The 25,741-nt window shown below is 47.2% G+C and overlaps 2 protein-coding genes across 2 annotated transcripts; both read right to left on the bottom strand.

Moving 5' to 3' along the window:
• Positions 1 to 15,754: 15,754 nt before the first annotated feature.
• On the bottom strand, positions 15,755 to 20,060 carry frk (fyn-related Src family tyrosine kinase). Its single transcript, XM_068753751.1, is given in 11 exon segments — positions 15,755 to 16,024; positions 16,137 to 16,302; positions 16,521 to 16,702; positions 17,188 to 17,346; positions 17,428 to 17,596; positions 17,692 to 17,855; positions 18,506 to 18,627; positions 19,676 to 19,713; positions 19,715 to 19,875; positions 19,878 to 19,953; positions 19,956 to 20,060. Coding segments are annotated over 11 exon segments (1,551 nt in total). The 3' UTR covers positions 15,755 to 15,815.
• A 691-nt stretch (positions 20,061 to 20,751) lies between these two features.
• Positions 20,752 to 25,741, bottom strand: lbr (lamin B receptor). The gene is made up of 13 exons (XM_068753738.1): positions 25,577 to 25,741; positions 25,250 to 25,465; positions 24,846 to 24,917; positions 24,551 to 24,719; positions 24,167 to 24,363; positions 23,925 to 23,979; positions 23,619 to 23,813; positions 23,412 to 23,515; positions 23,073 to 23,198; positions 22,814 to 22,982; positions 22,421 to 22,501; positions 22,133 to 22,255; positions 20,752 to 21,998 (listed from the first exon to the last, which is right to left on the bottom strand). Exons 1-13 carry the CDS (start codon positions 25,739 to 25,741, stop codon positions 21,838 to 21,840), a joined length of 1,833 nt encoding a protein of 610 aa, XP_068609839.1. The 3' UTR covers positions 20,752 to 21,837.

The raw sequence follows: 25,741 nt of genomic DNA, 5'->3' as shown, positions 1-25,741 counted from the left end.
TATCAGGCGCCACAGTGACGCCGGCGTCCCTTTCCCAGCTCAGTACACTCAGCAGACAGCCAAGCGGATTCTTCTCACTTCCACAGGCAGCTTTCATTTTCCACACTGGTGGAAACTGGACACTGTCGTCTGTTATTGAGCTTCTGGGCCGCACAGCCTATCTCATCGGTCTCTTCAATCCCAGCAGAGTCGTCAGCCACCACCGCCACACCTTGATGCTCAGAGAAAGTTTCTCCGACATGCGCAAACAAAAAAAGATTTGAGTTAAATTTAGACACAAATACTCCACGGTTTAGTTTGGGAAAAGATCAGTGACATGTTTCCCGTCATCGGGGCATGAACTCAGTTCTCCTGGGTAAAGGCTGTGTGTGACCCGCCACTCAACCCAACCTCCTACCGTCCTGGGACCGCCTCGCTTTGTGAAATGCATTACATTGTTCAGTCTGATCGTGTCTCATAGCGTAGATGCGTTTCTGTCGGAGGTACATTAAAGCCTGGTGCATCTCATCCAGACACCCCAGGGTACCTATTATGTCTGGATTCAACGCAGAGGGGAAAGACAGACACACGAAATTTGACGCCCTGGGAATGCGCATAGGAACCAGTTTTTTTACCGGCAAAATATATTTACATTACATTAAACCAATATATAAAATCAGCACTTTTTTCATCCCTTTTTTCACAAGTTAAGTAAAATATTTAAGAGTTTTCTACACTTTTAAAACTCTTATTTCTTGCAGATTTAAGATATTTGATTCACCCTTTCTATGTCAAGATAATCTATCCAACCAATTCTGCCAAGATAATGTAGACTTGACTACCAGTATAATTTAATGTTTTAGAAATAATCTAAAACCAGACACTCTCAAAAGTGTAAAAAATGTCTCAGCAATGGAATTTATTACAAACAACAGAGTCAAAATCTCACTTTGGCAAAAACACAGACCCTGTTTTTTCCCCTTGTGCGCTTCCACATTAATAAACTATACGCTGTGGGCCGAGAAAGAACACTCCAGGAAATTCTGCTTCCCACATCAAACGCATCTTGAGCTTCTTGCCCTCTGCATGTTGTGCACAATGCAATGGTCTGGAGGAAAAAGGGGGGCTGATAAGGAGGTAGAGGAGTCAAGTGGAGGCTGGCCGGGAGCAAAGCTGACAGATGGCACAACGTCAGGAGAGGAATGGAGGGAGAGGCTGGATGCCACAGTTTTCCTGACTTCATTTCTCTGAATATGTTAGCAGAGAGGAAATTGTGTTTCCATGATTGCAGTTTTTAAATAAAAATCAATGTGTCAATAAAAGGACCTTTGATTACATGACATCAAACATTAAGTCTAATGCTGATATAGTCTCAGCCAAAGTTCTTGTGGTGAGGAGAAACATGAAATCCTCTGCCAGTCGTTAGGATGGTGACTAATGGCTGTAGAAAATGTTTCTGAAGAATATGAGCGGAGCGAGGGAGGAGGACATCTGGAGTATGATTTGATCATGGCACCTTGCCCCTTGAGTGCCTTCCCATGTCCGACACCTTGGATTATAGCCCTCTGGGTCATTAGCAGAGCTACTGCGGGAGTGTTTGAATTGGAAATCTATTCATCTGCTTCCACCGTATTGATTGGTGGTGGCTTTCTCAGCAGTAGAATCACTAATCGGGTAAGTACCGTATACAGGAAGCAACCTGGCAAGCTTCAATGGCGCTTTATAAAGCCCTTAAGCTCCCATAAACTCTGCTGCTCTACTTAGGTGGCAACTAAACGTCACACTCGGAGAGAACAAAGCATCGTCATCCGTCTGCGTCGACACATTTCGGCGATGGCAGTCGGCTCCTCCCCGCCGTGCTTCAGTGCACAGTGGATGTAAAGAGGCCGGGATTCATTTCCAGCCATGTAACAGAGACTCACTCTTCATAATGAAACCATAAATGGAGCTGCCTTCCTTCTATTCCCCACAGAATAGAGCCCATCTTAAGATCAGCTCTCTTATATTTCAAGATGATGATCATAGTAGCACGTTCTGCTGTCACTACAATATTTAAGGCTTCAGGGACTGATGCTCTTAAATACATGGCGTCTGTGTGGTTTTACTGGTAGAAAAGTGCTCAGAGTCCTCGATGACTCATCCCTGGAATCTGCAGAACTTGGACATCTAACGGGTCGTCTGTCTAATCATGTTCAGGGGAGCTGAAGGTGCCATTATAGTGCTTTTGACCTCCCTTGTCCTATGCCCATTATTAAATTGTTATTACACACTGCTATTAATAAAGTAATTTGATGCTGTTGTCTTTTGCTGCTAACTGTCGCTCTTTTCTTCCGATTTCACAAACAAAAAAAACTAAACAAAAAGAAGCGCAGGTATGATTATGTTTATGGTATATTTATTACTGCAGTTAATGGACGTTTCGAGCGAATCGGCTGGTGTAATAACTGCTAGCTTCATGGCAGTCGCACCGTTGCTTTCGACAGATTAAAGTCGATCCATCCTGGGCGTGATTCTGTGCAGACACCGTTTGCCTCGATGCATCCTGCTGCTGACGATAATGTGACGCCGGGTCCTTATTGGCCTGTCAGCTCTTACAGATGTTCTGTTCCCTCCTGCGGGTCACCCCCAGGCTGCAGCATCTGCCCCCTTTCTGCCTCTGATATTCTTTTGCCTGCCTGAGATGTTGGCGTTGAATGCCAGCCAAGCCAACACCTTCTAACCGGCCCGGTTCCCCCCACGCCAGACTGTCGCCTCGAGCAGGGTACGGGTTCTCATTTACAGCCGTCACACCCTACGGTGTGAAGCAGTCGCTAATTAAAATCTCATTGCTATTTTTTGCCTTTCCCCGCCGTTTCTCTTGGGCTGGAGGGTTTCAGTAGTTGAGACTGATGGGGAGTAGCAGGAGCTGGCTGGCAGCAGGTGATGAATCAAAGGGACATACGAGCCAGTGTGAGCTGCGCGTTTATTCACTTCATCCCACGATGGATCACTTCACCTCCAAAAACGTCATGTCTACTGCTTAAACAGGTTGTAAAAAGCGCATTTGATGCGGTTGTTAGCATTGTGCTTAATTCCGTTCTGTCTCGTGGGGAAATGCCAGCGCCTTAATCCGTTTCCCTGATTCCTGATTCTTCAGGCCCTCGGAAGAGAATGAGGATGGATTCTAAAGCTCTCACTCTGTTTAAATATGCCTATTCATATATTTTAGAATAATATAGACCCGTTCATTTGTTTTCTACAAGATTAAAAAAAGAAAAACATTATTCCATCGTCTTGGCATTTGTTTTTGGTGCAAGAAAGATGATAGTTTTCCACACATTTAAATGTTTGTGTTCCTGCTTCTCAAGAGGATTAAAATGTGTCTTTCTAACAGGAACAAAAACACAAACGCATAACAAATGCATAGGGATGGATTTCTGCAGACATTTGTTCAGCATTAACAGGACAGTAGAAATGGCCGTACTAATTTAATGACGACTCGCCGTTACGACGGAGTAACATCGGAGCATTCTGACCCTGAATCTCATTTCTAAGTCATCGCTCCTCTTGATCTGGGTTCTTGGCTTGACAGCGTGTGGTTTCTTGTCGTTTTGTGATGGAATGATTTTCTGATGACCACCACCAGCTTTCTTTCCCTGCTGGGAGTATCGCACTTCCTGAATGAGGGAGAAGAAACCTGAACTGTAATTACTGAGGCAGCGCTTTTGTCTCGGGGGGGGGGGGGGGGGTTTCCCCGCCGTATCGCACCTCATGTATTGATACATATCTTATATCACACCACATTACTCACATATCATATGCCACATGAGATCATGAGAGTCATAAGTATCAGGTCGTGGGCGACAGGCAGCTCCTGTGCGGCAGATCTTTTGGCTTAAACCAATTTTACGTCAACCAATCATATATCGAGTACGTTAGCGTCTCGAAGAAGTATTCCATCAGCTTTTGGGGCGGAGCCAAGATTTGATTTGTATTAATTTTAGGACCGATCTTGAGATAAGCTAAAAATATCTGCTTTATCCAAAGCAAAAGTGATTAATTCAAGAACAAGCACTGTTTTTTTGGGAAACTGCGTAGATGAAAAGCATCTCTAAAAACTAGCGCTACTCCTCGACTAAATCGCTCCCGTGATTATTTATCATGAGGTGTGTTTGATAAGCTGTTTTGAGATAGAAAAAGCTCAGCAATGGCTGATTATCTGTGTGCTCTCCACTTAATTTCTTGTTCTTTAATCACAGAACGACTCCAGCAGGGTTGTCTGAGGTCACCCCTCGTAGCTCTTCGCCGCAATCCATATCGGAGCTCTACTTCTTCTCTTGCTTCCAGCACACCGCTCCAGATCAGTGACTGATGCAGCCTGGTGAATTACGGCTGCAGCCGAGGAATCGGTGGAGGAGAGGAAGGCGAGTCATTGCTTTATCGCTGGCTGGGCCGAGGTCATTGGAGCCACAGGGATATCACGCGTGTCAGGAACTCCAGTCTTTAATTACAGAGGAGACACTCCTCTACTTTTTACTTTGTGGCCTCAACGCTTATCTCTACATCAACCGGCCAGTCTGCCAGCTTCCTGTCCAACCGGCTGTTGAGTCAGCAAACGAATGTGTGCCGAATGATGAGCCCTGTTGGACCCTCTGTGATCACACAGAGGGTCCCTCCTCTCAGTCCAGATTGAACAGACCAGATTAGAGCCACCAGCTAGTCCACACACACACACACACACCCACAGCGTGTTGAGTGTTGACTCTTTTCAAACCTGTTCTTGAATGTGCAGACATGCTCCGGTGAATTTACTGCAGACATATTTACGTGAACGTGACGCGTTCACTGCAGCCTCAGAGAAAAATGAAAACATCACAGCCAGAAAGCAGCGTGTAAAAACTCGTCAGCGTGACAGCAACCGCAGCCGAGAGCGCCGTTTTATCCTCACATTATCTGACATCAGACGCAGTGCTGAGCTAACTTTAGAACAAAAACATTTACATCTCAATCAGCCATACCGCCCGTGTTCTGTTTGAGTAGAGAACAATGGCGTTGAGTCAGTTTCCTTCTTATCTGAGTTTCCGACTTTATTTTAATACCTTTGTAGTGCAAAATCGTTTTATCATGCAGGGACAAATTTACTCTGGGTGCACATTCTGTTTTGGCAAGATTATTTTCACAGTGCTCCTTATTTCCAGCCCCCCCCCCCCGCCGCTAAAATAGGAAACATAAAATCACTGCAGCCTCTTCCAAAATTTGTGTGGATGAGTGCTGCGCTGTCACCCTGAAGCGGCTGCAGACGACGCTGCTGCACAATGAAGAAAATCTGCTGCAGCTAAAAGGAGATAGCGCACATGCCGCTTTAGCACTCTGACCCAAATGAATCATTCAGTGCCCGCGCTTCAAAGTGCACCTCTTGCACTTAAGCTAGTGCAGTCGGTGAGGGGCAACGGCCTGTTTAGAGGAAAGCACCGCCTCTTCAGATTGCATTGTCTGCTTTGTAAAGGTCTGGCTGCCGGATCTCATTTCTGTGCTCGTGATGAAATGGCCGTGCACGCGTGGCTTGCCGAGCAGCGCAGAGGAGGCCCACGGTCCACTTGTACCACATTTGGACCCGCTGAGCACTGCAAATATTTGAAAATGTCAGTCCATTCGGCCTAAGAAAGCAGACTCTGCAATACAGGTGACGCACACCGCTGAATACTGGATGCTCCCTCCTCCCTGTTTTCTAATCCCTCTCTGTTGCTGCTTTGCTCCAGATTAGCAGCAGAAAGCAGGAGCAGACCAGGCAGGCCACAGACGGCTGCCCAGCTCTCTGAAGCCCGCAGCGAAGAAGGTCATAGTTTAAATACGCCACAGCAGGACAGAATAATGAGCCCGTGTAGAGGTGGGAAGCTGTAAGGTTGTATTTTTTATTTTTTATAAAGTGCGTTTAGTGTGTTGTAATGTAGATGCAGACTGCTGGTTTATTCATCCTTGCTTCTGTGTTCTGTGTATTGATGTGAAATATCTTGCGGTTCTATTTCTAGTCTTATCGGTGAGGTAAATGTGATCCTTGAATCTGTGACAGTTTTAAGAGGTACTTCCAATTAGATATGGGATTTGAAAAAAAAAAGGGGTTGTCAGAGCGTAGTTGATGTCTTTATTATCAGAGACGACTGTCCACTGAAACACTTTATGCAAGAAGCTCCACTAGAGAGGGAACACCACCATAATGTGACGTAGTGGGCGAGACGGCCAGACTGCCGACTCCAGCAACCAGAACAGGAGACGTTTTGTGGTGTGATTGCATTTATGGAAATGATGCTGCATGTTTTCTTGAGAAACGTGCCACCCTGTGTTCAAACGGCAGAGCGATCCATCACTGCGTTTCCTGGCCTGAGACAAACTGGAGGCAGAGAGTGTGTTTGTTTTCTTCCTCCGTCGTTCCAGTTTGAGCAGGAAGGAAGGAATTAATCGCCCTGAACGTACTTCGCAACGATTTGGTGTCTTCATATTTGCTGCATCAAAGTAAATCTGAGATGTTTAGGTTGAAAACTGGTTAAATGCATAGTGTGTGTGTTTGTGTGTGCGTGTGTGTGTGTGATTTTTGGCTGAACTGAATTTTTCACCTCCAGTTATGAGGACACATCTTCTCCTATCTCACCAACTCACATGGAGTCGCACTCGTGGTTTTACGATCATGCCAAAACATAATGTGCCAAAAAGAGGGAACAATCAGGAGGTGGAGATCCCACACTTTCCAAAACTTTAATGATAGTTATCTCTGACATTATCCTCTGAACTGCAGAGCATCTCATCAAGTCAATCTGAGGGATTTTACTTCCCTCCGGCTAATTAGCCTTTTTCCATTCACCTCCTTAATAGAGGCAATAACATTACATTCATAACGACAGCACATTACACACATGAGATTAAAGTGTGGAGCCTATGTTTAACATCCCATAAACAGACCTACAGTTCAAAACGGGGACCAGAGGTCCCTGAAGTGATCCGGTGGTGATCAGGAGTGTCATTCAGCTGTGGGAGAAGGCTGAGACGGCTCTGCATCATATTCATGCGGACAGACCGCCATCCAGTCTCCGAGGTGGCTGCTGTTTGCAGAGAGTACACACAGAGACGCCTGTCGTGATTGGATTCAGATCAGGTTTCTCAGCGAGGCTGAGCGCCGTCTGGCGATACGAGGGCTTCCTCTGAGACCTCGGCCGTGTGGATCCATCTCTTCCTGCGGCGTCTGGATTGTACGATGGCAGCAGAAGAGCCAAGAGAGGCCGTCGTCGTGCTCAGGCCACTGACCCAGGAGGTTTATTTCCTGACATCAAAGTCACATGTTAATATGTCATTTTCATTTCAACAACCCTCCCAGCCCCGCAACACCGTAAAAATAACGACTAGGGTCCGATTAGCATTTTTAATCGGGACCACGTGACGGAAATTTTCTGCCACATTTTTTGACTCCCTGTGCAATTTTAATTTCTCATTCTGTAGGGGGCGCTGTGAGGCACTTTGTCAAAGGTTTATTTTAGAACGCAGAGAGGCCCTTAGGCCAGTTAGGCGCTCGGGCCTAAAACACAGCGTGCAGCGGTGAGTGTTTAAGTCTTTTCCTGGCTAGTCCAAACCAAACTTTAACCTTGGCTTTGGACTGCCATAAAACAGATTTATCTCGGCGAGTGGAGAGACAGAAAGATGATTCGATCTGCCGACAGGGTCGTGAGAAATGTGTTGTGAGTTCCGCTGGAGGACGGCTTGTGTAAGTCGATGAAGGGATGATGCATATCTGTTTTTATGCCCGGCAATAAAACCTACACTATCGCACTCCCTGGATTCACAAACAGGCTCAGACTGGTGGAGCTGTCGGTCGATTTGATGCTGATTTCGAATGATCAGCGTGAATTCTAAATATATACTCCAGATAACTCAGCACAAACATATTTCTATTCTCGTTCAATCACAGAGATCTTTAGGGGCTCAAGTCTATAAGCCTCCTCGCTGCTCCTGAACTAATCCTGCTTTAGATTGGGCTCGATCAGCTTTGTTCCGTCGTCAGCATCGATTCTTTCTTTCTCCTCACTCTCCTGCATTCATCTCTCCGTTATCAGCCTGCTGCGACAGAAAGGGAAATATGGAGTAGTGCTGCGTAGGTAGAGATGTCTTTCCAAGACGAAGACCCCCAGCCGGGTAATGTTCTATATTTCTCTGTGTTGAAGGATTGCAGTATTTTCAGTAAGTGACTTCATGAAGATAATAAAAAAAAATACCAAAAAAGGAATCTAGCCTCCTTATGCTAACACTAATCTTCAGATTTATGATTGATGAATTCTTTCAGCAAGCGCCAAAAGTTTGGCCAGCAGAGGGAGATCGGGGAGTAAGGGTCTTTTTTTTTTTTTTTTACCCTGAACCACAGACCTAGCGTTGAGGTAAAATGTTGAGCGATGTTTCAGTGATATGCAAGAGGAAGAGATTGGTTTAGCCTTAAGTGGATTTCCCAACACTCGTCCAACCACGTGAGGGATTGTGGACATTTTCTGACTCCGACATAACAAGGACGGACTGGGAGATTGGAGACATTGTGATATAATTGTTTGTTTTGTCATCTGTGCATCCCGTCTGTGTTCCTGTACATTCTTAGCGCTATCCCCAGCTCCTTCAAGGGCACAACCGAGAAGGGAAACCCACAGTCAAACCCACAGTGAAGTTCAGCAGTCAGGATGACGTTTTTCTCATAATTATATGCATATATACATGTACGCATGTATATATATTTGTACATAAGTATTTCTATTACGGAACCTGTTTTCCTATCCTGCAGACTGTTGACTCTGCTCAAATTCTATGTCTTATACGTCCTTTGGATGCGTCCATAGTATGTATGTTTGACTGCTGCAAACCAAATTGCCCCCCAAGGGACAAGTTAATAAAGTGAAGTAAAGTGAAGTAAGTTAACTATAAAGTTATTTTAATAACAGAACTTAAGTAGCGCAGGAAAAGAAAACAAGCAGCACAACCAAATCTCTGCTGGGAAGTGTGGAGGAACCAGCCATTCAGGAAGTAGACAGCGAAAAGGCCACGTCTTTATAGTCAAGGCCACAGGTGGAGTGAATCTCCCTGATGAGGTGGGAGGGCGACCAGCATAAACACCATCTTAGCTTCTTCTGTTTCCTTTTTAGATTTCCTCCTGGCTTTTCCGTGCTCCTCGGTTGTTTGTTCATGCATCAGGCGACTTTGAAGGTTTCTTCTCTTCCTCGTTTTTAGATCACCCCAGCTGTCGTAGTCTTCTGTTGTTGTTTGAGTCTCAGCTTCAAACACTGTATGGTCTCCTCAATAAATTTGGGGTTAACATAGATTATAAGGGTTAGATTTTAGGTTTAATTTAAATGAGACGAAAGCAGCTGCAAGGAAACCTTAACTGGTGTAGAGAAAGTAGAAAACATGATGTCAAACTTTCACATTTGATGCTGTCACTGTTCTTTTCTCTTTATGGACCAGAGGATTCAGTGGACGTTGAAGCCAAATACTTCATTAAAGTCCAAATATATTTTCTGATTGATTCTCCGAGTCTTTCTGTCACATTTCCTTTTCACCGTTGCAACAACTGATTCATCTGAGCCCAGCGTGAAAGCTTTTAGCGGTAATTTAACTTTATTTATTTTTGTCCTAATTTCCAGCATCCACTCTGCATTTTTGTTCTCACAAATTGAAAATTTGGATGCAGCAAAAGTGGACAGAATACACAACGAGATTGTGTTGTTTACAGCTGTTGTCTTGGGCTGTGAGACAGAACACATGAATATTGGCTCATCAAACAAACACAAACAAATAATTTCAGTACATTTAAAAAATTACTTTGTGCCTCGTTCAAAAACAAACAAAACGACCGTAATGAAGCGCCTCTCTGCCGATCCACGTTAGCGGCTCAACGCTAGGTCGCTAACACGCACTTGTTTTTTGTTTGCTCATCGGCTGACCTTTCTGGCCCATTAGTAATTAAAGCGTGACACATCTCAGTCTATTTGCTAATTAGCTCATGAATTATGGAAGCCGTTAAAGTGGACGGACACTTGAATGAAATGTTGAGCAGATGCAGAGCTGCAAGGAAATGACTGCTAATGTGCAGTTTGACTGTCGTGTGGGGACGTTCGTATGGGACCAACACGTTTTATTGAGGTCAATCAGCGCCGTTTGCACCCAGTACGTCACTGTTTAGTCAGGATTTTAACCGACTTCCTAAAACACACGATTGGTACTTTTATGGAGCTTGGAGAGTTTGGATTCTGGAGTTTGCCGGATCTCACACTATTGATCTATAAGTGTTGGGGGGTGGGGGGTGGGGGGGGGTACATCTTATCCTCGCCCCTCATCCCAGAAGATGTCGAGCGCTCATCGCCACGGCAGCCAAGGACAGCGGCCTGTCCGCCCAGATGGTCCTCGGGTCGCTGTCCACTTGAGGGATGACACCGAGCATCCACCAAATCAGCCGCCGTTAGTGCTCATCCATCTTAATTCCGTTTGCAGCGGAGATCCTCAGCATGCCAAGGAAAGACACAAATTTCAGCCATCCATCTTTAGCTGTCGAGTGAGGTGACTTTGAGTGTCCGGTTGTTGCAGCTGGGGACCAAGGACACCCCCCCCCTGGGGGCAATCATCCCTAGCGGAACAAATATGAGCGATGGTGCCGGTCCAATCTCTCAGGCCCGGCCTCGAAAGTTCAAGATCTGGACTTCAACTCAGACAGGATGGCTCCTACTCTTCATTTGTCTTCATCAGCTCAGAGGATTCGAGGATGAGACAGGACTTAGCAGATAAATATCAGAAGCCCAATCTTTAGTCGGCTTTTTGTATTAATTAAAATGCCTGGTTTATTTTAAAGAAGCAGTTCATCCAAAAGTGAAAATGTTATAAACTGCTCGCCAATATGCCGATAGAAAGTTTTGTTTTAGTCCAAAAACATTTATGGAGCTTTCAGCAGTAACATTCTCAAGAACTGGAAGAAGATGGGGACTTCCAAGTTCCTTTCTTCCCGATGAAGATTCCCGCTCCTGGCACAAAAGGGCCTCGCCAAAGGATGGTCTCCTCCCATTAGAGGAGAAGACAGAGAGGGTAATTTCACACTTGTTTATGCCCCACATTCCCCGGCTCTTCTCGCATCACACTAAATTGATTTCACTCCTCGCATTGCGGCGATCCTCCATTTTCCTCCACGCCGTGCTGAAATTAATCGCAGTAATGTCCCCTTTAAGTGACAAGAAAATTCATTGATCGACCTAACAATGGGAAATCATTACTCAGCGAACATTATCTGTATTATTTGTACCCACATCTGAGCAGAAATGAAGGGGCAGCCTGGGAGGAAGTTGAGGCTGGAGACCAGGAAGTGTGTCTGACTTTCCCCAGGATCCTGCAGCGTGCATTCAAAAGGCCAACGATGGCTTTCCAATGGAACAAAGAACAGCAACAATTTCATAACTTTCCACTCGTGCATGTTATTAAAGCCATCGAGCTGAAATCCCTCGTTGATCCCGTCACCAACGCTGCAACTTATTAACGTGCGCCTGACATCCATTAATCAAAATGACATCCTGTTAAATTCCTTACTGGGGGACCTCAGGTGTCCCCTCCAGTCACGGCCCGAGCGTCTCCGTCTCGCCGCCATTTCATTATGGGCCAGAAGTCCTTGTTTTGTTCTCCAGGTGACTGCCTTGTAATCGCTTCAGTCATTTAAAGGGACAGTTCACTCCCCGAGCCTCAAGCTGCATAAACCTTTACAGAATCGGCTCTTCCTCTCTTCCCTTCTCCTCTTCATCCTGCGACCTGGTTTGACTCAGCGACGGTCTCTTTACTCTTACTCCCCTCAGCTGCCATCTTTCTCTTTCTATCTCCCTGATCTGCTCCATTAAGTTCCTCTCTGCTCAGCGCTTAACTTTCTTGCCTTTGCCCTAAAACAACCCCCCCCCCCCCCCCCCCCACCTCCGCTTGCTGACTTTGGGCTCTGAAACGCAATAGAAAATCGGTTCTCTGCACATCAAGGCCTGATCGATCTTATTCTGCTGTGCGACAGAGCTCCATTGGCCACCCTGTTGCCAATTCCTGCTTCTCCAAATATTTACTGGAGCCCCAGACTGGAGGCTCAAACTGTTCCCACCAAACGCATCATTTAACTGTTTGAACATTCCCGACACGTTTTCCCACGCAGGTGCTCATGCGGCTACACGCTTCACGGACCTTGTCAGTCGTCGTCTCGTCATCGTATAGAATTCAGATTGAACTAGCAGATGTTCCTGAAAGCAAACGATTTCATCTTAGGTCTATGACCCATCGTTCTCCCCAGACTCCCTCAAAACGTCAGCAGTTTTCAGAGTTGCCGAGTCGTGAAAATATTCCGGCCTTCGTGTGTATTCTGCATTAAAGGTAAAACCTTCTTTTAGTTCACTCCTTGTAAAAATCATGCGTCTTTTTTCTTCTTCTCACTGCCATCCTTACCGCTCGCTTTCTTTGGATCCATCACTTATAATTAATATTCACAAATGCAGCAAAAAATTCACTGAATGTGATGTCAAAGTGCTCGTAGGTCGAGGTATGACTGTCGCTAAACAGTTCTTGGAGCGCGTCGACCTCTGACCTCTTTTTGATGTGTCTCTTGTGATGTTCCAGACTCCGATCTGGGACATCAGTCCTCAGACCCCCCCTGCCGCTCTTTGATCAGACCAGGATCTGTCAGCTACTGGGCTCCTGGTTTCGCCTCAACAATACGCAGAAGGTGATTCGCTCCCAAAGTGGTTAGCTAATTAAATATAGAAGAGAGGCGGCAGGTCGAAGCTAATGAACTCACAGCTTCCTGCTAGAAAGCAGAAAACTCTTTCCACCATCGTCTAACATCAAACAGCGAGACTGCCAATCGATGCGTGATGAAGATGTGACGGCCCAGGCCTCCAGGTACGGATCGCCCATCTCCGCTACCGGCCTCTATCTCGGGGGGGCCTGAATGCATCGCAGCAGCGTGACGAGGCCAACCCCGTCCTCAAGGCTTCTTTCAAATGCAGCGCAGAAATCTGGCCTTTTATTCCCAGGTCACAGAGACCGTGTCCATTGGATCGTTCGAGGTCCGCCCTTGAAGGGAAGATTGAAGAGAGAAGATGAAGCGTAGCATTTCTTAGAATTTTCGGAAATACGGATTTCCAGGGTGTCAAGTGAACATGTCACGCGCTCGGAAGCTGCGGAGAGATATGAGAAAGGGAGCTTACCTGTGATTAAAGACAGTAAAGCAGGGTGTTGTAGTTCAGCTATAGATGTGTCCATCACCTGTAAACACAAACACAAACACACACACACACACACACACTCAATATGTTTGTGTCGTATTTCTCTGGATATTTGATGATATTCTAAAGCTTGGATTTTGAACACACGGTTTTCTGGCTCCGGTCTCGGCCTGTATTCTAAGCAACTCTAAATGGAGCACTAAATAACGCGGCTTCGGGTGGAGGGCAGCCATTTTTATTTTCTTTTTTTTTTCAAACAGCAAACAAAGAGCGAGCCATTTGTCACGTCGATGAAACCAAAACCTCCGACTTCACGTCGGTTTTATGACCTCTCGTATAGTTTTTATAGCATAAAGGCGTCCGAACGCCGACTCAGCAGGGCTCCGAACAATCTACATCCTCCATACAGAGGAATTTATTCACAGCCGGTCTTACACAGATGCCTGCAGGAGGACGAGGAGCACAGCCGGAGTTTCTGACATGTCTCTGTGAATTAGGGTATTAATTCTGAGCTTGTAAATATGTTGGTTGCAAAAAGGAATTACCCGTCCTGGTCCAGACAGCCCGTCTTGTCAAAATCCCCCTTTTCTCTGTGCAAACAAGAGCAATTCATTTGAATAATTCTCACTAAACCTGTCTCCTCCACTCGTTTCCCCCTTTGAGAAGCAATCGCCCATTGTCTGCTCGTAATTTATGACCGCAGGCAAATCTGTGCTGCGGTTCTATCTACGGGCTGGCGTGGGTTCACATCCTTGTTATTATGAAGCATTATGGGAGATGGGGAGAAATGAACTTTTGAATGCAAAAGGACAGGTGGGGCACTCAGCCTCGTCTATTTCAGAGACACCAAAAAGGAAGACGGATTATTTTTGCAATGCTTCTAATTCGTTATACAAATTATGCAAATCGTTTACCGCTGAAATGCTTTTTTTAAAAAGGATGACAAGCACGTCTGTGGTGGACATCATGCACTTTACATGCGACATGTTGCCTCCACTCACAATCACACACACACACACGTCCTTTGTCTCAGGTCTCAGCATGATCTGAAATTATCAATACATTTGAAATTGGTTGACTTTGACAAAAACAATAAAATACACAAGTTAGGTTAGGTTTAAGTTTATCTCATCAATATTTAAAGGGAACGTACCAGATAGGAGGGTTCACAGTGAGAGGGCATCAGCACCACCGTGTGGCCACAGTGGGACATTACAACGTGAAACAGCTCTATATTACTGTCTCTCTGTCTTTCTACTTCTGTCTCTCCTTCTCAACCCAGCTGGTCCAGACAGATGACCGTCCACTATGGGCCTTTGGTTCTGTCCAAGGCTTCTGCCTGATAAAAGGAAGTTTTTCCCTGCTTCCGTTGCCAAAGTGCTTGCTCTTGCGGGTCAAGCTGGTTTCCGGCTTTCCCTGCTACACCTGCAAAGTGCCTTGAGATAAAGTTCTGTTATGATCTGGCGCTATAGAAATAAAAATGAATTGAATAGTTTCTTTATAATGCCCTTAGAATGAACCCGACCGGTCAGAACTCGTCGGGCCGGAGTATCTTAACCGAGGTCGAGACGTCTCTTCCTCCTGAAACTCGCTTCCAGGATGTGCTTTGATTTTCTGGTTGTTCAGGTTTTAATGAGGGTGGAAGAGGTGCAGCACCGAAAACGCTCTAGATTCCTTCTGGATGCCGACTTGAATTCAGGTCAGTTCAAAAACAACAACAATCCAATCAACCATGGTCAATAAAATCCATTTAATTATGTAATGCATAAAATACAGTCACATTATTACAATAAAGTATAATCATATGAACAGTTATGTGCAAATTTACAATTAAGGTTATTCATGACACAAAAAAACTACCGTAAATAATTATTGACCCCCCCTCTGTTACTCACATGGATTAGATGTGCCGACTCTTCCAGGTTGCATGAATGAGCTGAATACTCTAAAACGAGCGCTGGAAGAGCGTCGACGGTAAACGTGCGTGTGTGTGTGTGTGTGTAAAACGTGACAAAAGAAAATGAACCTCCCACCAAACACCTAAGAATCATTTCACCGGTGGCTTCGTTACAGCGCAGCAAACTCAGGTCGCCTTTGGTGACCTCTGACCTACAGAGATGTGCTAACCGTTAGCATCCATTACGACGTAATACAACAAAGTGCTGAGGGTTATAAATTCACAATAAAAAAAGAAAAAAAAAGAAAAAGCAGTCTAGATTTTATGTAAGATAAGCAGTAATAGTTAGAATAATTCCTTCATTGAATTATTCACAGCTGAATTCTGGATTCACGTCCTCCTTCTGCTCGGGAGGAGTTCTGATGAGTCACGCCGCCGTGGATTACAGGAGGGCAGGTAGCCAGCGGAAAGAATGTGTGCTATGCTCAGTGGAAGGAGGAGAGCCGGTTCATCGGGGGGGGGGGGGTAGCAGCTTCATGTCTGCTCGGAGTCTGCGCTGACAGCGGCGTCACCGCTGCAGTAAACACGCTGGATTCCGCTTCCTTCATTTGTCCGCAGGGAGTGGAATTATAAACGCGTCGGCGCGTCTCCGTGTTCGGATTCCGTCGGTACGGACGGCGGGGAGCGTCCCGCTCGCCCGTCGCTCAGTAACGACTGGCGTCGTCGTAAGACGACACGTCCAGGTTGAAGAAGTCCTCCAGCTTCCACTGCAGGGTCTCGAACGTGGGTCGGTCACCTGGTTGCTCATTCCAGCATTCACACATGATGCCATACATGATTTTGGGGCAGTTGGGGGGGCGCTGCATCCTGTAGCCCTGAGGAATCCTCTGGACCACCTGGAAGTTGGTCATGGCTGAAAGAAAAAACGCATCCGGGGAGACTTAGGAAGGAAGATCAATCAAATCGTTTTATTAAACAATCCATTATGAACAAATCGACCGTAATGAGGTTGAGGCCGGGCTCACCGGGGTACGGCATCTGCCCAAACGTCACGATCTCGTACAGCAGGATCCCGAAGGACCAGACGTCGGACTTGATGCTGAACAGGCTCCCGTGGAGGGCTTCTGGCGCCGTCCACTTCACGGGGAACTTGGTTCCTTCCTTGGCCTCGTAAACGTTCTCGTTCTCGTTCTCATTCTCGTTCTCATTCCCTTTCTGGAGAGAGAGGACGAAACGTTTTACAGCAGCGCTGTGGGGAAACGTGGGTTGTTATGACATCATCTTGTCCTGAAGCGTCCTTGCTTCCATCACGCGGGGGGTCAAAGTTTCTGTTAAGGAGGTTGTATAATGTGTCACGGCTGATAAAGGCAGACCGAGCTGCGACCTTTCTGCGTTTGACTCAAACCCACCCTGAAGACCCTGGCGAGGCCGAAGTCGGCCACCTTGCAGATGTTGTTCTCCCCCACCAGGACGTTTCTGGCCGCCAGGTCTCGGTGGATGTAGTTCTGCAGCTCCAGGTAGGCCATGCCCGACGCCACCTGGGCCGCCATCTCGATCCGGTCGGAGATCCGCAGCGTGGCGCCCTTATCGTCTGCAACGGATGAAGAGATCGTCATTGAATAACACACCTGAGATTTATTTAAACCGCCTCCCCGGCTCTATGCCCCCAACATGGAACAATAAATTAATGCAGAGTTACTTTTTTTTTTTTTTTACTTTCCAATTAAATTGGAATAAATGGAAAATAAATGTGCAGATTCTTAAAGTGCACGATGCGTAAATTGCTCCTGTTTTCCTTGATTTCAGTTTCATCCAGTTTCATCCATTGCGGCGGATAAAGCTCGCTGCAGGGGAAACACACCAGGAGTGGGGAAAAAGGGAATTGTGCAAACAAGGAAGCGAGTGTGTGTGTGCGTGCGCCGCGTGCGCTGTGGAATTCACGGCGACACTGTGAGAACAAATATCTGCTGATTGTCGCTCCGCTGCAGTTTGAACTTTGTCACGTTGCTGTTGTTGCTTTTTTTAAAGGGCAGCAGCAGAACTGGACTCTGGTCCCGACACGGCGCCCCGTCTTACTCTGGAGGTACTCCAGCAGGCTGCCGTTCTTCATCAGCTCGGTGACGATGTAGATGGGCTCCTCCCGCGTGCAGACGGCGTACAGCTGGATCAGCCTGGAATGCCGCAGCTGCTTCATGAGCTGGGCTTCTCTCAGGAAGTCCTCGGCGTCCATGGTTCCTGCAGCGGGGGGGGGGGGGGGCTCAGGCTTAGTGTCAAAGTTCACATTATCTCCTAAAGATAGAGGGACTGGGTACCGACCGGGTTTGAGGGTCTTCACCGCGACCTCTGTGGTATGGTTCCAAATGCCGGCGAACACCTCTCCGAACTGGCCGGCGCCGAGCTTCCTCACCAGCGTGATGGATTCGTGTTCGATCTCCCATCGGTCGGCGGTGTTGTACGACAGGCCGTGAGTCTGCGGCGCCTCCATCTGCAGCGGAAACCAAACGCTCGCAAAACGAACGGCGAGAACGAGGACGGCAAGCCGAGTTCACAGCGGGGGCAGGGGGGGGGGGCGGGTTTCACCTTTTTGCACGGCTCCCCCAGGCGCACGCAGAGGCCGCCGGCGTCTTCGGAGTAGTGATCCACCAGGTCTTTGAGCGACACGAAGGAAACGGTCTTCGACACGAAGTAGCGGCCGGTTTCAGTTTTCTTCAGCTTGTAGTGCTTCACATTGCTGTTGTCCAGCACTGAAAGACAAGCCAACGTCTTCTGAGACAGACATTTATAGAAGACACGTCACGTAAAAGAAAGGAGAAGCGGTCTTGAGATATGCAAAATTAAGAGAATAAAATAAAGTAAAAATGTAAAATACTGATTTAAAAAGAAAAACAGCTTTTTTTATTGGCAGGAAACAGGACACAGGTTTTTTTCCTTCTAAAATTATAAAGATTACATTTACATTCTGCCTAGGAACAATAAAAAGGGAATTTTCTGATATTTTCCTTTGACTGTATAAAAAAACGCTGAAACTATTTTCCACTAGAATCACCTTCCCAAAAAACGGAGTGTGATTTCTATTTTTTTTTAAAATTTTCAGACAGTTTTATGAATCAAGTTCAAATCAGTGTTTATTCCTGCGACCCGATTCACTTTTCATGGTAAAAGATACCAAGAACAATTCAGAACCTTTTGGTGCTGATCCAGATCACCGTGTGGACGGCGTAAATCTAATTAGGAGGGGAATGAGCTGCTTGGTGGAGGTCTGTGCTCTCTGAGTGCTTTTGAGCTCCCTTTCATTTCAGCTCCACACCGGACCGGACCCGCCCATATCTCAATGTGCACGCCTTCTAAATAAAGAGGAGAACCCGCTCACGCCGCGTCTCCCATGGCAACCAACCTGAAAGGGAAAGCTCCCCCATCTGACTTTCAGAGTTTCTGACGAGGAAGGCTCCGTTCTGGTTCCCCGCGGCCGACAGCATCTTCTCTGCATCCAGCCTCTTGGTGTCGGGAAAGTACCATCTGGAAACCACAAGCGAGCCGACGTGAGTCATTCGTCTGACCCCCCCCCCCCCCCCCCCCTCTTTCTCAAGTGGATTCATGTGAAATCGGGTCCGACTGGTGGGCTAATGATGAACTGTCCGGGGGCGCCTCTCGCCCACTGACAGCTTGGGACGGGGCTCCAGCACGACCCTTGACCCGGTAACGACGGTGCCACAAAACTAAAAGCCGCGTGTCGTCTCACGTCTGTCACGTTTCGTGACGCCGTGAAATCAAAGCTATTTTAAACCCTACGAGGAAACGAGGAAAACCAGCTCACAGCTGCAAATAAACTGGTTTTACTGGGGGGGGGGGTAGATTCTGAAGACGCTTTGGAAACGGCTGAGTCATGCATTGAGGAAATGTTCAATAAATTGTGAGGTAGACGAGAGGAAAAGTTCAATCCAGTTCTTCCTCCTCCGGTTCCGGTTCCTAGAACACGCGTGTTGCTGCAGCCCCTCGCAGCTGGCTACAGGTGACAGGTGGGGGCACCCTGGATGAGTCCCCAGTCCTTTGGTGGGAGTGGGGGGAGGGCACACAAAGAAACACACCAACGGACAATTTGGAGGAGAGATAGAAGTCTGCCACAAAAAGGAATCGAACCGCTGAACCTTCTTTCTGTGAGGCAACAGCACTACCCACTGCGCCACAAAGTGGAATTGAAATGCGTTTCATCTCTTAACCCACTTTTATCAAGATAGTGCGGTGCGTTTTAAACCATTTTCTTGTTCCAAATAATCAAACTATTGATTATTATACCAATGTGATTGATCACTACTTCCTTTCATGGTAAATCAATCATTTGAGGTAGAAACTCTCTGATTTAGTTCCCAAGCCTTCCTTCCGGGGAAACATTAACCCGTAACTTCACTTCCTGGTCCCGGACAAACATTAACCAGGACTCCCGCAGCCCCCACCCTGATGACGGGGGGGGGGGGGGGGGGGGGGGGGGGCAAGCCCTTCACCTGTGGATGAAACGCTGGACCCGTTTTAAACCACAGTGAATAAATCCACGCGGATGGATACGTACGGCTCTGCGTCGATGCTCTCCACAGGTGCGACGTAGTTTGGCCGGGATGTATCCCTGCTTGGCGGCCGACACACCTGTGTGGGCGCGCGCGTACCACCATTCTCCCGCGCTCTTGTCCAGAGCCTCGAGCGTGTCTCCCGCGTTGAAGCTCAGATCCTGGTCGGTTCGGGCGGAGTAATCGTACTGGGCGATGTAGAATTCGGCTTCTTCGGTCGAACCGGTTTCGAGATTATGGCCTCCTCTGTCCGGGTCAGTCCGGGATTATCGACACCGGCGCCGGGCTCCCTTCGGCCTCGGTCTCGGTCTTACCTGAACGTCGGTCCGGTTTTCGGAAACATTTCAGGAACCTCTGCCAACACTCCGCGAAACTCTTTTGGATCTCCATGATTTTGTTTTTGGGGGTTGTCAATCACAGAGAGTCACTCTGTTGGGGGTGAGGGGGTCTCTTCGATCATGATCCATAAAATAAGGTATTCCCCAATCAGCAGCGGTCTTTGACCGGAGACCACGCCCCCCCCGCACACACACCTGAGGGGAGACGCTGAAACGTTCCGTTTCCCTGTTGGAGCTGAAGCGGTCGCATCAGCCGCACTCTGCTCCACCTGTGTGGGAGCTACCTGGAGTGTCGAGGGTGAAAACTCCAGGGTGGATGTGCCACTTCCGGTTTCAAAGTAAATGTTTGAAATAAACATCTGCGTGACTTCCGGTGGGATGGCAGAAGGAACTGATCAGTTTCTAAACTTATGAGCTCAGTGCTTCTTAAACATGCATTCTTTTTTAGCGTTTCTATATTTAGGTTCCCTTTTCACGTAAAAATAAAAAACATTTGCCTTGTTTTAATGTCTATCTACAAGATTACTTAACGGGTAATTTTGGAAAATTGAAGAAAAAAGGATGAATGTAGAAATGTAACATCACATAAAAAGTTCTGTCACTCAGTTCGCAGCGTTAAGAGTGTGTGCTTAGCATGTAGTTCACTAAATCAAATATACGTAGCCATGTACTCAGCTTTCTTTCGCCAAGCATCCGTCAACAAATCGTAAAATGAACAAAGTCCAAAAGAGAGAAGAAGGAAATACTGTAAGCTTTAACTTTAATTAGCAGTACGCATACAGACTAGCTTCGTCACAGATCCGACTGCTGAACTTCTTAAATTCTCAATGTCGTATGCATCCGACTTATTGCATTCCACTCAGTCGTTAACCAAAAATAATTAAATATCTAATGATAAACATTACTAATATGACCATTCTTTTCACTCAAATTGTGGTTTAGGAAAATATTTACAAGGCATTCAGCACAGCATAGAAAGTGCCCCCTAGCTAGCTAATGTTTTGCTACTTTGGGTTTCATCTACAGCTGCACATGCATAAAAAATATATACATATTTTTGGGTCTGCAAATGCACAGGTTAAAAATGCAGTCACAGTACAAACGTCATTGAAATGGTTAAAATCCTGTCAATTGAAAGCATCATTAGGCTAAAACTAAATTTGTCTCCCAGGCGATGCGAAAGAGGAAGGACTGGACAGCGTGTGAACCTGAGGTAGGAAAAAAAAAAAAAAAATCAAATACACTTTGGAACTGAAAAAATAGTTCACCCATCAGTGCATCTGTTTAAAATAAAAATAAAAACTGACATTCACAAAAATATTAACTCTGAATTGAAGTTTCTGACACTGGGGTCCTGAGAAAGCCGAGTTCCACTCTACAGGCCATTAAAAACTATTTTAATCCCATCCTTTACCATTTGCGTTAGCTGTTATGATAATGAGACAATAGAGTACATAAAAAATATTCATTGTCAATTATTCCCAAAACGGATATTTAAACACTGAAAATGGGAGCAAAGAGTAATAGTCACCAACAAATACGCAAACGGTGAGTCATTATCGAAGTATAAAAAAATATGTATGTACAAAAATATACATCCAACTTGAAGCACATATTTGAGTATTTCCTATTTCAAAAGGGAATTCTTCAATGTGTATTTTTTTCCTCCATCAAAAAAATTCAATACAAAGTAGCACCTTCAGTCCAGAATTATTTTTTTTAAAAAGCTCAAAACATTATTATTATCATTTCTTGACCAAATAAGTCACTAAATCCTTTCATTTAGACTTTTTTGCGGCCTCCGCTCAGGAGTATCTGGCGTGGGCTCGTCAGTAGATGCGGGGAACAATCCGGTAGCGAACAGTCCGGCAGTACTCGTCCCACGCCGAGCCGTATTTCCTCCTGCACTCGCTCATGTCCCGGGAATCTCGGTGTACAAGCAGGATGATGAAGTAGATCATGTAGTACCATGGCAGGAGGTGGCTGAAGCCTGCGCACGTGGGCGGAGGGATAATAAAAAGGTCAAAGACAAAGATAAACATACATATATACTGACTGAATTGATCAGGCGGGAGAAAGCGCCGCTATTATTGGTCGTTTCACTTTTAACTTGAGCCCACTCACCACAGGGGAGGGACCAGGCCAGAGCCATGATCAGGTCTCCCAGGTAGTTCGGATGGCGGACCACGCCCCACCAGCCAGACACGAGCAGACTCTTCCCGGTCGCCGTGGGGATCGTCTTCAGATCTGAAGAGGACAGAGAAGCCCAAAGTTGTCAAGTGAGGAAGATCGCGGGGGGCATATTGGACACGGGCGTGGCATCGAATATGCAGAAAATAACCATCTCAGTCATTTCCCCAGAGACCAATGAAGAGATGCGGATATAAAAACAGCCTCGAGTCTCCCACTTACGGGACAGTTTGGGGTCGGACGGGTTCCTCCTGAAGGAGTTCTTCTCAGAGTTGGATTTCCTGAAGATGTAGAAGCCAACGACTGAAAGAAAAGAGAGAACTTCAGCAACATGGGATTATAAGAGCCATTCGTTTTCTTGCCTTCAACGTCAAAGCATAGTATCTGCAAAAAATGCCACGCTGAGATGAACAGCTTTTTTTGTTTATGTCCTTCATCATCGAACCAGAAATAATTCCAGAAAATGTGACCAATCGAACAAGGAAAGGAACAGAGCGAATAAAAGATACAGAAACGTCCCCTCGGGTTGAAAAACGCGAGCGTTCGTAAAGCAGCAACGCGCTTTAAATAAGTGACCTTGAGAAAAGGAAGTGAGGGCCGAATAGGGATACGTACGCTTGAGTATGACGATGGCTGCCAGGGCGGGGGGGCTCAGGGGGTTGGGGTGGCTGACCAGGTAATACGCCTGCAGAGTGTAAGTAAAGGGAACCCACACCAGATCACCAAACGCCAGCATGAAGCCGAAGCCATCGTGGATGAAATCCATCGTGGACAAGATGGCCTCCTGAGGAGGGGAGGACAGAGACATTTCATTTGTCAGTCCTACGTAAATGTCCTTTTGCAGCACGTTTAACGGCCACTCTGCTGATCGCACCTCGTTCCAGAGGCCGTCCGCCACGTAGAGGAGCTGGAAGAGGTTCACCAGGACCATGGAGGAGGACGGAGCGGCCAGACGCTGCTGCTTCATCTCAGCCAGCGCCATGGCGAAGTTGATCAAACACTGAGTGGACAAAGAGATTCAGAATGTCTCCTGGTCGTCCAGAACGCCAGAGAGATATTTAGAATGTTTTACACAGACAATCAAACAGAGTTGAAACTTCTTAACTTCTAGTAAACATCAGGCATGAGCATATAAGAACCAACTAAAGAGCAGCTTCACACGCAGCCACCAGGGGGCGCACTGGCTGCATCGTCAACTCATGTGATAACTCACCCAGCCAATCAGACCAGGCCGCATCTCACAGAAGAACTTCAAGTCAAAGCTTCCGATTCGGGGATTGAGCTCACGTCCTTTGAAGAAATCATAAACCGCATTGCCTGAAAAAAAAAAAAGAGAAACGGTGAAGAAAACTCAAGACTAATGAGGAGGGAACAGGATAGCGTCTCCCACCAGGGAGGAGGCGACAAGACTCTCTCTCACCCGAGTTCCCCCCCAGAGCCAGCTGGTCCGGGGCGGTGGAACGCGAGCGGACGTACAGGCAGACGCTGAGCAGGACGGAGACGAGGAAGGAGGCGGCCGCCAGCTGCAGGAAGTGGCTGTGAACGTAGGTGAGGTCGACGCCCCGGTAGACGGCGGCAGCTACCGCCAGCGAGCTCGTCACGATGGCAAAGAAACCTGGAGAGAGACAGAGAGAGGAAATCCATTCATTCATTCATTCTGACCTTCAGACGGAACCAAGAACGTTCAAACAAGCAAAAGGACGACTTCCGGGTTCGACCGACTCACCGTTGGTTCTGTACTTCAGCCTCGCTCCAGACCTCAGCGGCATTCCGTCGCTCAGCTGGAGAACGGAAACATCACGACAAGGATTAGCAACTTAGCTTCAGTTACCGTGGCGTCGAGGTCACGGTCGGAACGAGACCGCTTCCCTCACTCGTAAGGAGGGAGCCTGAAACTAAAAAACAAATAAGCCAAGCGGGATTATGTTTCAGATTACACATCGATGAGGAGAGATGGCCGTCACTCACCTTCCCAACAGGCAGGATGTAGAGCAGAGCCTGGAATAAGACCCAAAGGATAACAAAGCCGAGAGCCCGGGCATCCCAAAAGCTCTCAGGGGGGGGCAGAGGAGGGGGGAAGTTCGACAGGCTGGGGTCCCCCAAGTTAACCTGGAGAACCACGAACAGAACCCAGGCCGGAAGGAAGAGCAGCCAGAAGAACGCTCCTGGAGAGAGCAGATACCGGCGTCACCAGTTTGATCGAGTTCAGTTCGTTTGGTCTGGAACGCCAGACATGGATAAACGCACACAGATAAACCAAGAGCCTCGTTTCACACTGGAGACCAAAGGGCACGCCCAGTCATGGTCAGAAAATACTTTGGATGGTAAATCTGCGCCGTTTCTAGCATCTACCTATCTTTCCGCCGAAGTCGAGTGGCGGGGCGAGGGAGGCGGCGGGAGCGACCATCTTGGCATCCTTTTGCTCCGGCCGCTCCGGAGGTTTTTTGGAGTCGTCCTTCCTCTGGCGGAGGTTGTAGCGGTTCTGGTTCTTCTCCGGCTCGGGCTCGGCCTTAGACTCCGACTAGGAGAGACATTATGACATCCGTTGGGTGGCGTAACTTTGCAGTTGCTTATCAATACTTATAGATCGGATCCTCTCGCCCTCCAAACAGATGAATACCTTTTTTTATGTAACGATAAATCTCACCTCAGTGTGATTCTCCTCCTTCGTTTCATGCTTGTCGTTGCTGCCGTTGTTCTCGGCCGTCTTTGTCTGCTGCTTCCCGCCAGACAACGGAGGGAGATAAAAGACACAAAAAAAGGCAACATGAGGAAGAGGGAGAGCAAACGTTACTGCGTCATGGTCAAGATAATCAATATGTTAGACAACGTTCTGATTATTCAGGACACTTGATGATGGCTGGAATGTATCTAACTATAATTGGGGACAAGCATTTATAACTGACTCATTTATATGTAGTAGTACACGGTATGGATGAGTTACAGAACACATGGAAGTACTGCTGAGAGCTTCTGGATTAGTGAAGTTGTTCTGCATCGTTTCCCATCTACGGTTCTTCTCCGCCGAGAGAACACACATCCGGTACTTGCCAGGGGACCGAGCTTCACTTCCGTCCTGTCCTTCAGCTTTGCGTCCCTGCGGGAAGACGGCGCGCTCTCCGTTATAGCCGCGGCGGCGACGGCCGCCGCCGCGCGGGAGGACGAGCGCCTCGTGGTCCGAGCTGGGGAGCGAGAACGGCTGCGACGGCGGCTCGGAGATCGAGAGCGAGATCTGGAGCGAGGACGCAACTGGAAACCGGAAGAATTCTGAAGCGGAGAGTCGGAGAACGGAAAACAAACGCACAACGTTTCACCAGCGAAGCTTTCAATGAACCTGTGATGTTACATTCTCAAGTCTCCCTGTAACCGCGGCGATACCTTGACGTCTTGCTCCCTCAGCTCCAGCTCGGTGCCGTCCTTGTAGATGACGGTGTAGAGCTGACTCCTGGTGCTGTAGCCGAGCACCCTGACCTCGTAATAGAGGCTGCTGCCGGGCCAACGGCCCATCACCATCTCCCCGTTCTGATACCTCAACGAAGACAT

This window comes from Brachionichthys hirsutus, chromosome 20 (genome assembly GCF_040956055.1).
Source record: "Brachionichthys hirsutus isolate HB-005 chromosome 20, CSIRO-AGI_Bhir_v1, whole genome shotgun sequence".
NCBI classification, from domain to species: domain Eukaryota; kingdom Metazoa; phylum Chordata; class Actinopteri; order Lophiiformes; family Brachionichthyidae; genus Brachionichthys; species Brachionichthys hirsutus.
Note: the sequence above shows the minus strand (reverse complement) of the source record. Positions and strands in the feature narration are given on the sequence as shown.

Bases quoted from the DNA above. Each gene is read 5' to 3' on its own strand.
- lbr (XM_068753738.1), bottom strand. From the start codon at position 25,741: ATGTCTTCGTTGAGGTATCAGAACGGGGAGATGGTGATGGGCCGTTGG. The intron at 23,199-23,411 runs GTGAGTTATCAC...TTGTCCACTCAG, and splicing joins GGCCTGGTCTGATTGGCTGG to TGTTTGATCAACTTCGCCAT. The intron at 22,502-22,813 runs GTACGTATCCCT...CTTTTCTTTCAG, and splicing joins AGCCATCGTCATACTCAAGC to TCGTTGGCTTCTACATCTTC.